Raw genomic sequence first — 14,230 nt, 5'->3', positions numbered from 1 at the left:
TGACAATCCCGTTGGATATCATTCCTTCACCCGTAATATAACCACCCTTATCTCCAGCAAAAGCAACATAACCTCCTCTAATAGATTTGACGTCGTAGAGAAGCTTCATGTCGCCTGTCATGTGCCTGGATGCCCCACTATCAACAATCCAATGACTACTGATAGTTCCTCCTGGAACACCCTGCACATGAACTCAAATGATTAGTTGGAGATGGGGACCCAAGCCATTGTGGTCTTGGGTCTTCCATTTTCATCAATAACAATAACTTCTTGTCTTTGATGATTGGTGAACTGTGATGGTCCCCCTGATTTAGTAACCGTTTTTGGTTTCCAGGTCTGTTTTGTTTCACCAGTGTTTTTCTTTAAAATTTTAACTTCATGATTGTTTGAAGTTTTTGAATTATCTGGTTTTACAGAAACAGATTGTTTTTGAACCACATCGGTTTTAATTGCTTTTTCAATTTTCTTGACCTGTTGGCGTTTCTGTTTCTTTTCCCTTTCTTTTACAAGGCGGGGATCTTGTTTTGCAAAAACACATCGCCTACGGTCAGTTTGATCACGGGGAACATCAACCTTTTCTTTTTGTTTATGAAGATATGGGCAATTTCTAATAATATGTCCAATTGTTCCACATTCAAAACATGATCTTCGTTCAACAAACCCCGAAGAATCATGTGTTCGTCTAGCCGATGATGATGAACTTTGTGAACCCGAGGTACTAGGCTTTGAACTGCTTGGTTCATTTCTTTTCTGTACAATAGCTTTCTTGACAAAATCTAAGTTAGATTGGTTTTCAAACTTTTCAATTTTGTCTGTTCCCTTCGATTTCACAAAGTTAACATTCTTCTTTTTCTTTTGGTTCGGCTTATTTTGTGCTTGAGCCGGTGATTTTCCTTTTGGCTTGGTGTGATTTTGCTGTTTTTCCACTGTTGGTAATTTCTTGTTCCCAAATTGTTTTCGGATTTCGGCTTTTGGGATAGGAGGACACTGTGTAACTGTAACATGTGGTCCAGTCTTTTCCAAAAACTTACTAGTCGAATTTTCAAAGACTTTGCTGATTAAGGATTGATTAACATTCTTAATCGAAAAATCTTTGTCAGAATAAATTTTCTCATCACCAACAAGAGTGTACAGAAAGTTCACACTCTCCGACTCTTTCTCAGCAGAGGACTCGATTGCAACAGTCTTAGCGGGTTGTACAGGAGGATCACATAGAATGTAATTCTCAAGAGGTATGTCCTCATCTTTGACTACCGCATCAGACTTTGCTATGATAGCATCATCAGATTCATCATCAGAAGAATCAGCATCCTCAATAATGACAGGAGGATCCTGATTCAGTTCAGCAGAAGACACACTTGTATCTGCTGAAGTATCTGAATCTGAGGATACTTCTTTCTTGTATCCGAGTCCCGTGGCAAACTCTTTCACATCAAGGGGAACAGATGGTTCAAAGAACACTCTATCCTCCTCATCAGGCATGGCATCATAATTGTGTCTAACTGGTGGTGGACATTTTTTATAGCTTATGCATGTGACATCCCTTTTCTCCTTTTGAACGTCAATGATGTGATCCAACACATAGCTAGAGCTCAAATAACTGTCTAGCTTAAGTTGAATTGCATCACTTTCAGTTTTCACACAAGCCATCTCTTTTTGCATAATCTCAAGACGAGATATATACAAATTAATGTCAGTTTGTTTTCGTGAAACCATTTTTGTCAGTTCAGTTTTATCTTTCTTTGATGTTTCAATTACTGACTTAAATTCCTTTTCATGGTTTTCGTAAAACATGTTGGCTTCTGTGCATTTGGAAAGGTCCACAGTCAACTTCTGATTGTGGATGAATGTCACATCATATTTTTCTTGCAAAGCCTCGTGTTTGCTTTGCAATTCACACCACTTGGCACTCAAAGAACCATGTTTGTCTTGCAAGTCAAACAAACTAGCTTGTAAAGCATCATGTTTGCCTTGCAACTCAGACATGTTTGCCTCTAAATCAGCACATTTAACATGCAAGCTATCACAGTTATCACAATTTACAGCAGTGGGTTCATCGACACATACCTGACTTGAAGAACTGTCGACATTAGCCATAAAGGCTGAATGGAGAGAAGACGAAGTATAAGCAGCTTGATCCACCAAAATAGATCTTCTATTAGTTCTTGCTGCAGCTTCCTCTAGAAGTTCATCAATATCAGCATCAACCGAAGCACTAGATGTCTCACCCACATTCTCATCGCCTGACCGTGAGGATTCTTCATCTGAACTCCTGCTATACCCGGAGGAGTCTTCATCCTCAGAAGATCCACCACCATTGGCGGAAGATTCTCCACCACTGGTGTGAACTTGATCTTCTATAACCTTAGCAAAACAAGCTGTTCCATCAGGAGCATCACTACTCAGCTGAATTGACCAATCACAACCTTCATCTACTTGAACCACAAGTGCCTGGTTGGCATTTGATGGTTCCGCTTGGTTGTTAACCGGTACCAATGTGCGTTCATTGTTCCTTGCTTGGTTCTGATTTGCCCGATTGCCTTGTCCTCTGAATGGGTTTTGATTTCCATGTTGAGATGGCCTTGTACATTCACGTTTGAAGTGGCCACGTTCTCCACAGTTAAAGCACTTCACAGCCTGCTTATCGAACCCATACTTGGTGTCTTTCTTGCTTTCCATGCTGGTTCGGCCTGTTCTCTCCATGAAATCCTTTGCTCTTCTAACAGCACTGGCAAAGGCCCACTTGATATCCATCATTTCCATCTCCTCTTTATCAATCTGCTGATAGTCTTCTTGTGTCAGATTAATGTTGCCAATCTGACCTTCCACTAGCCCGCAGTACGCACTCACTAAAGTGTTAAGCAGCTCCATGTGTTCCTTAGCTACTTCCACACTGACTTTTGAGAAGCTTGAAGTGTTGAGCCGCACTGTATCTGGCTTTGATCGCTGACCAGCAGATGATGTATTTCCATAACAAGCTTGAGCAGGAGGAGGTGGTTGTATTGGATTTCCATACATGTCTGTGGTAGGAGGAGGCTTAACAGGAACTTGCACTGTATTGCCATACATATCTGTGCTTGTAACAAAGGCTGTCTGTAGTGGAGCATGTGAACCAAGGTTGCTTGGCACAATGGCTCTTGCAGAAGAAGTACTTGTAGTTCCATAATACATTTCTGGGTTCTGTGGCACTGGAACTCTCTTTGCCTTCAAGGTTTCTTCTTGATCCTTGTTCTCCAAAAGCTGCACGAAGTCGTTGATATTTGTAGTAGCCATAACCCCATTATACTTCAAAATCTCCAAGAAACTATTCCATTGGGGTGGCAGTGCATCAGCAAACTTCTTCACCACTTCTGTTTGAGTTGTTGCTACTCCAAAGTTGTTCAACTCAGTAAGCAAGTGATAGAACCGGCTTGTCATGTCTCCCAAAGACTCCTTATCTAAGCATGCGAAACCGTCAAATTCCTTCTTGAGGAGATCAGGACGCAATTGGCGTGTTGCTTCATTCCCTACTCCTCTGGTTTTTAACCCGTCCCACAACTTCTTCGTAGTCTTGAAGCTGACAAACTGATGATAAATGTCTTTGCTTAACGCCTGAGTGAGAATGGCGTATGCTTTCTTTTCCAGATCATATGTTTTCTTCTGATCCTCTGGAAGATCGGCAACAGTAGCAGTCGACGAAGCAGCAACCTCGATAGCTTGATCGAAATCTGTGGTGAAACGTATCCACAGCTCTGTATTTTGACCCAGAACATATGTACGGAATCTGTCAACCCAACCCGGATACTCGTTTAAGTGCATCAACTTCGGAGGTCGATTCAAACTTCCTCTTTCGCTTTCGCTTAAGAGAATACTTTGAATACTCGGAGTTTGATTCGATACCAATGCCCATTGATTTGCTTGAGAAGACGTCGACACCTGAGACTCGGCCCATGAAGGAGATAGACTTGTACTTGTGTACTTGCCACTATCGGGAGCCGGTGTACCCCACCATGAGGGAGTGGAACCTGTACTGGCATATTTTCCACTGTCTGGAGCCGGATTCCACCAACTTGGATTCATAATTGATCAGAAAAATAAATTCTATATCAATATTTCGAAGGATGACAAACAACCGAAAGATCCAAGCTCGAAAGATCTGAAAAACAGAAACTTGTTAAACTACAAGGACCACAAACGAAGGATCAAATCTTGTTCGAAGGATCAACAATGTTCGAAAGATCACTGTTGACTTTCGAGCAAAGGTTTCGAAAGATTCACAATTTGAAAGATCCTTATCTCTCGAAATAAATCCTTATCTTTCGAACAACTATCCTTCGAATAGATTCCCTGGATCGAAAGATATGACTCAGACTTCGAAGATGTATATCTGTCGAGGCTTCCTTGATCGAAAGATGATCTTTCGATGTCGAAGGATATCTTTCGAATACTTCTGACACACTGACACTGATATGACAGGTTGGTGAAAAGGTGATGGGTTGGTGAAGTCAACTTTCGGCAAAAGAGTATGGACAGACCATGCCTTTTCTACCAACTTTGATTTTGAAATAAAATATTCCCAAAAAGGAAAACCTTATCCAGAAAATCCGGTCACCGGAACCCACCGGAATTATGGCCGGAAATTACCAAATATCTTAAAATCAAGTTTTAAGTTACCCAACCCGCCTTTGAACACACCCGAAAGGTTTAGAACACGTTTTTATGTTTAAAAATACAAGAAAATCCACCAAAAACGGGTACTAAACCAAGTGTCCAAACACACCAAGACTTGAACAAACCCGGTTTTAAACAAGGTAAGAGCCACAGCTCTGATACCACTTGTAGGTCCCTCTCGAGGATGACGAACCTAAACCTTGTTATACTAACACACTAGCTAGTGCGGAATCCAAGCTAGTATGCAAACCGGGATGAAACAAGCACAAACACAATACACACAAGATTCACCGATTAACACCACTTGTATTAATGCGAATGAAAGGTTCCGGTTACAAGCTCAATGTTTACAAATCAGTTTTGCAAACTCTCTAAGTGTGTGTGTGTTCCTGGACAGAATGCTCTCAAGTGAGTGTGTGTCTATCTATGTGCATCTACATGTCCTTGAACATACACTGCATGGGTATATATATACCCAGCACAGCAAGTCTGGTCGAAGGATCAGGATTACTGATCGAAAGGTCATCTTTCGATCAGATGGCTATCGAAGGATTCACAGGGACCTCGAAGGATGATCTATCGAGGTCCATCAGTCATCCATCGAAAGTTCATCTTTCGAGTTCATCGAACGATCTACAATATCCTTCGATGAGCTATCCTTCGACACAAACATTACAACAAACATATTCTAACTGTTGGCCAAGTCAAACCGGAGGATGGTTGACTTGGTCAACTTACAAGACTAACAAGAACATCGTTTTACATCGTGATCGAATACAGACAAAGTACAGACACAAGTGCACCAACAAGTAGAACTGCAAAAAAGCAAAACAAAAAATAACCATTTGCATTACGTACTTTACAAATTAACCACACATATTTAACCAAACAAATGTAAGAAATATGAATTCTTGCTTCAAATAATAATATCTAACACTTGTATAGAACAATTAGGTTGGCTCACTAGTAAAATTATATATCTAGTTTAAAAGCAGCTAATTAGATCAATTGGTTGTTTAATTTAAGCAATTTAATCAAATTAAGAAAACCTGATTCATAGAATTAAATAAAATTACTAGAAAAATCATGTTATCTCATTGCACTATACTTGAAAATGGGATTTATCCTTTTTTAAAGAATGAGGAAATTAAGAAAGACAGAAACTGCAGTTTGAAACTTGTTTGGTTTCAAGTTCTAAATTCCTATGATCTTTATACAACACAATTCTTTATATATGTTGGTGTTTTGCTCGATAATTCATCATTATTGATTTTCCAGTTTGTATGTAATTATCAATATGCTCAAGATTAATTTAGTGTCGTCACAATAATTCATATTAGTAATTAGTGAATCTAAGCTCACACATTACATCAGAAAATGTTGTATTGATTTTTTAGGATTGAAATCTGAAATATCATGTGCCCATAAGTCCGCCCGTAGTGGGGCGTTTTTTTAAAAAAAAATTGAGAAAAACCGCCTAAAAACGCCCCTCCCACCATTACATGGGGCGTTTTTTTTAAAAAAAATTTCAAAAATTTGGTTCCAGCGTTTTATTTATAACGCTTTGTTAATTTTTGGGGGGCCAATCAATGTTAAGCATGTATGACAATCACCCACCATTGCATGTGCACAAGTTTGACCAGCCAATCCCATCTCTTTGCTTTTTTTTTTTTTTTTTTTTTTGTTTAACAATTGGAAGGGGCGTTATTGGAATAATGCCCCACTACGCCACTTTTGCTATAATGCCCAACGCTGACTAGGATGCCACGTGTCGGATAATGCCCCATGGTGGGGGCATTATTTTTCTCTACCACTACGGGTGGTCTAACAGAAACATTTAGAAAAGCAAAGGAAGATTGCAGATTAAACAACATGTGCCCCCAAAATGATATCAATCATGATAAAAGAAATCACACATTTAATATCAACCTGGTGTGTTGAAGGGACGAATAAAAGGGTGATATGAAACCAAAATCGTACCTCCTGGTTATGTAAGAATCGGCGCAATCGATGTGATTCAAGGCATCAATTCTACATTTGTGCTCTTGGATCAATTTGCAATTGGGTCAACCAATAAGCAAATGATGATTTAGAATCAAGGAAAAAAAAATGATATTTTTTTAAGTCGGCCGTGCTGGCACGAGTTCGAAGCCGCGGTGGGTTTACCCGCTAGTGCCCCCTCCCCCAAGTAGGTTGTTTATTTAGAATTTGGAAATTGGCAATAATGGGTTAGTATAATGCCAAGTGGTATAAAATGTAGGGAAAAATCAAATAAAAAGTTTATTTTGGCTAAGTAGGATAAGAAGTAATCTTAACCATTCATTTTTCAAATCAATGGTTAAGATGAAAATGTAGGAGAAAGGAGTAGTGCAAGGGTATCTTGGGAAAATCCTATTTATAGACTTTCTCTCACCACATGCAAGGCACATGCATATTCCACCCCCGTTTTTTAAACGTACATAACTTTTTTATACGACATTATTTTTTCATAAAAATTTCACCGTAAAATCAAGCGTCTTTTTATCTTTAATTTGAGTACCATATTGTTATATAAAATATGAAAATTATAAAAACCCACTTTTGTGCTATATTTTTTTACTATATTTTTGTGCTAAATTTTTTGTGCTAGATTTTTTTGTCTTAATTTTTTTTTCTCAATTTTTTTGTGCTGGATTTTTTTGTACTACATTTTTTGATGAATTTTTTTGTGCTATATTTTTTTGTACTAGATTTTTTTGTGCTATATTTTTTTGTACTATATTTTTTGTGCTAAATGTTTTTGTACTAGATTTTTTTGTTGTATTTTTAAAAAACAAAAGAGGTGTCACATGTCATTTTTACTCCTATTTATAAGAACAAAAATGCCCTTCATTCCTACTTATTAGGAGTGCCACATGTCATCATCACAATCCTTCTTAGACTACTTAGGCAAAATCCACTTTTTAGTGGATCCTTCCCCATAAAATGTATTTTGTTTATTAGAATAGATAGATAGATGTATATGACCTTCCAATATTTCTCTATTATAATTGTCAAGTATATTGCTCTATTAAAAATAGGGGTATTGGATTATAATAATCCTAAATTTCACTAATTAGTCGGTAATAATCTCAACTTCAAAAATTGACTACAACAGTCCCAACTTGTAAGATTTTGGCCACCAATGATCCTTGTCTAACTGGGTTATAACCTTGTTGGGCTGGTGACCTGTAACTTATTTCGGCGACCCGTTTTACCCCTGAAACCACCAAACGAGACCACCACCAATCATCTCCGACCTCCTGTAATCTTCTCCGCTTCTCAAAAGTTTAAAATTTCCACCATCTACGCAACTCCGGTGACCTGCAACTTATTCCGACGACCTTCTTTACCCCTGAAACCACCAAAGGAGACCACCACTTGTCATCTCCAACTTCTAGTGACCTTCTCCGCCGCTCAAAACTTCAAAAAACTAACTGGGATCATTGGTGACCAAAATCTTACAAGTTGGGACTGTTGTAGGCAATTTTTGAAGTTGGGATTATTACCGGCCAATTAGTGAAACTTAAAATTATTAAAATCCAATACCCCTTAAAAATATTAAGTGGTATTTTAATTATATACTTTTGTGACAGGTATTGTAATGAAATTCATGTTGGCCATCCCTTTTGATCATGTCAACGCCCAAATTCTTTATCTTCTAGGAAAACTAAGACGAAATTTCTTGATTAATTATTTTCCATAGCCTCCGACCTTGACTCCGTGTTTTTGTTTCTTTAAAATCCTTACATTCACCACCTTATTTTCTTTATGCAAATGGACGGACCTCCATCGCTTACGTCGGTGGTGGTGAGACCTGACTCATCGTTTGAGGATATAGATCAGCCCATCGAGATCCATGATGATGGTGTTCAAGCGGTCTCCATTGGAGCTATGGCGCGGGTCCAAAGAACACAAGATCAGCTCACCCACACCTTTTATAACAGCAACAACCAAGCGCCCTCTATGGGGCTTATGGTACACGGTAGAGGTGATTCTCAACCCGCCGGTGATTATTTGAGTTACAATGCGCCACCTTCATACACTGATCTAGCTCCCCGTCATAAATCTCATGAAGGTGAATCCTATCCTTTGATATAATTACTTATCTTCAGTTCTTTGTTTGTTGCCATTAAACTGTTAAAATTATTATTTTTATTATTCTAGGTGGGAAATAAAAGATAAATTGAGTTTTTGGCAACATAATACTAAACTTATTATTAATCTAGTTGATCAGCTACTTGAAGTAGCGGATGTGATGATGTGACTGTAACATTTGTAACTAGGGCTGTTCACGAGCCGATCCAAATCGAGCGGACCTTTGCTCATGCTTGGCTCGTGTACAACCGAGAAAAATCCGAACGAACAAATTCGAGCGTGTAATTTTCCGAGCGAGCGGCAAGCGAGAAACGAGCAACGAGTAATTTGGACAACCATAGATTTAGCATGTTTCCTTTGATGTCTCCGCTATCGGGTCACGAATAAGACCCAACTGTCCGAGGATGACACTAAGATTGAGATCGGATCGTCCGAGGATGAGGCTCTGGTTGAGGCAGGTGAGGCGATGAATATACAACAAAGAACATGTTTCCTTCGATGTCTCCGCTATCGGGTCACGAATAAGGTCCAACTGTCCGAGGATGACGCTAAGATTGAGATCGGATCGTCCGAGGATGAGGCTCTGGTTGAGGCGATGAATATACAACAAAGAACAATTGTCGCATTGTGGCGTATGGTGAGAGCGAGAGACGATTGACGACTGGCGATTGATGAGAGAAAAATGCCAATTTTTTATTGGTTTGATTAGGCTAGTATGGATAAATATAATTGTATATTTGAGTATAGTGGTCCAAATCTAATAGAGCGGTATGTATAAAATATGAATATACATGTAATTTGTGTGTGCATATATAATTATATACGTAATAAACTAATAAAAATTAATCTGAGCCGAACCGTTCTGAGCGGACCTTTGCTCATGCTTGGCTCGTTTGCAAACCGAACCAAACCAAGCGAGCATATTCCGAGTGTTTTCCGAGCGATGAGCGACGAGCGATTTGAACAGTCCTATTTGTAACTTTCATTAGCAGACGTGGTTTGTGTACATTCTTGTTTGCTTATATTATTATTGCAAGTACTATTCTCACACCCCCTATTTTCTTATTTTCACATCCCTAAGTGTACGTATATGGACCGTATAACCTTATACGGACCCTATAACCTTATACGGACCGTATAAAATGTTGTTGCACAGAAATAGATGTAGTGGAATGTTTTTTTGTTTTGTTTTATATGTATACGGGTTGGATAACATTATACGAGTCGTATACAATTCTATACAGGTAATACAATGTTATACAGCCTAATGAGTTTTTTTTGTGAGGTTTTATCAGGTTTTTTGGTTTTTAACAAACATATACGAGCCGTATAATGTTATACGACCGGTATATAATTATTATTATTATTATTATTATTATTATTATTATTATTATTATTATTATTATTATTATTATTATTATTTTGTGTGAAACCGAGTAATCGGTTAATAAGTTTTAGTAACTGTTTAGATAGAGTTTGCCGTATTATTTAGATTTATCGGATTATGTTATAAGTTTGTAATTAAACGTACTAATAAAGTTGAGTAATTTTCCATTTTGTTAAACAAAATATGTGAACATGATAAACAATACGATAACAATTATTACACAAACAAGATAAAATGTAAACGTAAGATTAATATTTACAATGCTTTACATCTAAAACAACAAAAGATAAATATTTACAATGTTTCAAATGTAAAACAATAAAACCAAAATACAATAAACAACTACGGCGATGGTGGTGGTGGTGGTGCAGCGCTAGCTCGTGGGGGTAGGGGCGCGCCAGAATGCATAGCAATAATCTCCTCGACCATCCACTATACGTCGCTTTGTATACGGGATACGTCCACCCGTACAGCAGCTACATCCGACACGACCTGAGCCCGTTTCTTCTCTATCCCCGATGGAGGCATCACACGAGGTCGCACGCTCCGTCGATCGTATGGGCGATCAACCTGCACTTCCTCGACACCCATATGTGATCTGTCGACCGCAACATGAACTGCCTCAGTATCCCGCCTACCTCTCCCTCGCCTCCCTCTCTTTCGCCTCCCTCTCTTTCGCCTCCCTCACCCTCACCATCACCCTCGCCTCCCTGTCCCGCCTCCCTCGGTAGTGGCTGCCCTGGGTACCACTCGATACGACCCTCATAATACGACCAAATAACCCGGACCTTGTCCGGTAGCACCTCGTGAGCAATCTTCATCGCGCATGTTGTGGCCCTACCTACCGGATCAACCTGGTGTGTGACGGTTATATTCAGAGCCACCTGCGGGTACAAGCGGCGTGGCCAGTGCTTCGCTAGACGGGTGATGAAGCCGCCACAACTAATGTGGCTAGAGGTACGCTTAAAAGCGTACTCGGCGAAGTATGTGGCCAACTTGTATGCCAAGTCCCCCCCCCCCCCGCGCCGGTAAGTAAGTCGTGCAGGAAGAACAAGTCATTTTTGTTGACCCACTCCTTACTATCGTGCCAACCTGCAATCGTCACGACGATACATTGATGTAGGTATCGGTGTAACGGGTCGTAAACGTGTGACACCCGCGCCTTCGGGATCGCGAACGTGGTGTTTGGAACTCCCCGGTCCCAATAGTGCGCCACCCGGTTCTTGGTCACCGTTTGGACCCTCGGACGGTCCACACTACCGGGAGGAGATTGAAAACTACCGGGCAGCGGTCCACCACTACTAGGAGGGGATTGAAAACTACCGGGCGGCGGTGGATAATAACCGGTATAATTACCCTGATAGGCATCCAAACTCCAAGGATCCTGACTTGCATCTGACGCAAGATTGAGATCGAATGGAACATTTAGATCAAACAAACCCGGATTGTTATTTTGATTGATATCGTAACTCCTCTAATTCGACTCGCTAGCCGAGTCACTACGGAAAAAGTTACCGTCACCCCAAAACGACATTGATAGCGTAATATAATTTGAATACAGAGAAATATAGAAGAAATGAATAGCAGTTGAATGAAAATGAAAATGAATAATATTAGTGTCGTTTATATAGATGTTTTTTACGAGATATTACATCGTTGTTTTAAATGATTAACAAGCGAATTGAGGAATCTAACGCCGAATCAAATAACTCGCACGAATATTGAGGAATCTAACGTCTAATCACATAATTCGCATGAGAATCGAGGAATATAACATCGAATCGAAGAATCTTACGTCTAGTCGCACGCGTATCGTGAAATAATATGTTGAGTTAAACAGTTAAAATAAAAAAAATCGAAATTTGAAGTATACGGACTATATAACCTTATATGGCCCAGCCCGTATAAAGGTATCGTATACGTTATATACGACCACCCTAAAATCTTATTCTCACATGGTGTATACGGGTCGTATAAGGTTATAAGGTCCGTATAAAATAAAATAAACTGCAGCCTTTGTCAGTTCATTTTATTCTATATGGACCTTATAACCTTATACGACCCGTATACAACCTGTGATAATAAGTTTTTAACATATGTGATTATTAGTTCCCATTATTATATTTTAATAATTAATTTGAATATATACTATTTTTCTCTGTTGAATTATTATTTTAATAATTCAAATTCAAACTAGTTTAACTACCAGATTACCTAGATTCAAAACACTTTCAATTATCTATAGTCTGACAAAAAATAAAAATAAAAATAAAACTGATACTAGGTATCTTCACCCCTTATGTGTTTACACAAACACTAGCATACACTTTTGCCTGAAAGATGTCTCTTTATCTAGGTCTCCTTGGAAAGTCCCTTACCCGCATGCTCTCGTCTGCCATCTCTATAATCTGGCGTCGCAACAAGAGCAATGTGTCATCAAAGAACAAATCTCCAAGCTTTGAAGAAGAAAGTCTATCTCCAAGCTTTGAAGAAGAAAGGCCATCTACAAGCTTTGAAAAAATAAATCTCTCATATTCTGGGCCATCTGTTTTCTCCTACTTGGAGCTTAAAGATGCCACCAAAAATTTCAGCCCTTCTCACAAACTAGGGGCTGGCGGTTTTGGAGCCGTCTACTATGGTGAGAACTTAACGAACTTGTTCTTGTTCTAGGTTCTTTGGAATTATAAACATGGTTTGTAGGTGGTCTTTTTATACCATTTTTGTTTCAAAATGATGCGCTCCTTCAACTAGAGGATGTGAACAGTACCATATAGTCATCATTTTTTTTATATATATTTACACCTTTCACATTCGCTAGCAAATCCCATAGAGTTTTGCACTATTCACATCCGCTAGTTGAAAGGGATCATCTAAAAACAAAAGTTGTTTTATTGCTCATAAAAAATGAATCACGCATAATAAAATCAATGGTTGTTCATTTCCATTAGTTGTATTCATACCACATCTTTTTTATCAAGGTAAACTTGACATGCGAGAAGTTGCAGTTAAGAGATTATATAAGAAAAAACACAAAATAGTCGAACAATTCATGAATGAGGTTCAAATCTTGGGACATTTACGACATCCAAACCTTGTTCTATTCTACGGTTGCACCTCTCAAAAAAGTCGAGACCTTCTCCTTGTTTATGAGTACATTCCCAATGGCACCATTACCGACCACCTGCATGGGAAACAAGCAATTCCAGGCCGGCTAACATGGGCCATACGTTTGAAAATTGCCATTGAAACCGCCAGTGCACTAGTGTATCTCCATGCCAGTGATGTTATACACCGAGATGTCAAGACAAACAACATTCTTCTTGATAAAAATTTCAGTGTCAAAGTAGCAGATTTTGGTCTCTCAAGGGTCTCTCCGAATAGTGTCACTCATATATCATCAGCTCCTCAGGGAACCCCAGGATACGTGGATCCTGAATATCACCAATTATATCAATTAAGTGATAAGAGTGATGTTTACAGCTTTGGTGTAGTCTTGATTGAACTAATATCATCAATGGTGGCAGTCGATAAACGTAGGCCCAGAGAAGAGATTTATTTGGCAAATCTCGCTCGAAACAGGATCCAAAGATGTGAAATTGATCAATTAATCGACCCGGCATTAGTATCTGATTCGAATCGTGAAATCAAGGTCATGATCACATCAGCAGCAGAGTTGGCTTATCGATGTTTACAATTTGATTCAGATATGAGGCCTACAATGAAGGAGGTGTTGGATGTCTTGATGGAAATTCAAGCCGGGAGAAGAATGGATGTTGTTGATGATTCGGTGATTTTGTTGAAAGATTTCTCACCTTCGCCGATCTCTATGTCAACGTGAATAAGTGATAACAGTGGTTTAACTAGCTGCAACAATTGAGAGAGACTTTAAACATTCTCATTAAAATATTTTCTTGTTCAGCATAAGTACTGTATAGTAAAGAGATATGATGTAACTTTATTCTGTATGTATATTTGCTTATTTATCCACTTTCTTGAAATCTTATAAGTAACTAATGTATTAAACATGTGAACAAAGAACTATCTTTTTATAATAGTAATGTCTAGTTTATTGACCCA

General features: G+C 38.9%; 2 protein-coding genes across 2 annotated transcripts; both read left to right on the top strand.

Moving 5' to 3' along the window:
• Window positions 1-8,445: 8,445 nt before the first annotated feature.
• On the top strand, window positions 8,446-12,953 carry LOC110920264. The gene is made up of 2 exons (XM_022164485.2): window positions 8,446-8,746; window positions 12,510-12,953. Exons 1-2 carry the CDS (start codon window positions 8,446-8,448, stop codon window positions 12,821-12,823), a joined length of 615 nt encoding a protein of 204 aa, XP_022020177.1. The 3' UTR covers window positions 12,824-12,953.
• A 187-nt stretch (window positions 12,954-13,140) lies between these two features.
• Window positions 13,141-14,008, top strand: LOC110920263 (LEAF RUST 10 DISEASE-RESISTANCE LOCUS RECEPTOR-LIKE PROTEIN KINASE-like 1.2). Its single transcript, XM_022164484.2, has one exon. It carries the CDS (start codon window positions 13,143-13,145, stop codon window positions 13,989-13,991), a length of 849 nt encoding a protein of 282 aa, XP_022020176.1. The 5' UTR covers window positions 13,141-13,142; the 3' UTR covers window positions 13,992-14,008.
• Window positions 14,009-14,230: the final 222 nt, after the last annotated feature.

Source organism: Helianthus annuus, chromosome 16 (assembly GCF_002127325.2).
Source record: "Helianthus annuus cultivar XRQ/B chromosome 16, HanXRQr2.0-SUNRISE, whole genome shotgun sequence".
Lineage (NCBI taxonomy): Eukaryota > Viridiplantae > Streptophyta > Magnoliopsida > Asterales > Asteraceae > Helianthus > Helianthus annuus.
The sequence above is the reverse complement of the archived record's forward strand: the minus strand, read 5'-3'. Positions and strand labels throughout refer to the sequence as shown.

What these genes read in the sequence shown, in the direction of transcription:
- LOC110920264 (XM_022164485.2), top strand. Translation starts at nt 8,446, where the DNA reads ATGGACGGACCTCCATCGCTTACGTCGGTGGTGGTGAGACCTGACTCA. An exon ending in CCGTCATAAATCTCATGAAG is followed by an intron (nt 8,747 to 12,509) that starts GTGAATCCTATC and finishes CTCTTTATCTAG; the next exon opens with GTCTCCTTGGAAAGTCCCTT.
- LOC110920263 (XM_022164484.2), top strand. Translation starts at nt 13,143, where the DNA reads ATGCGAGAAGTTGCAGTTAAGAGATTATATAAGAAAAAACACAAAATA.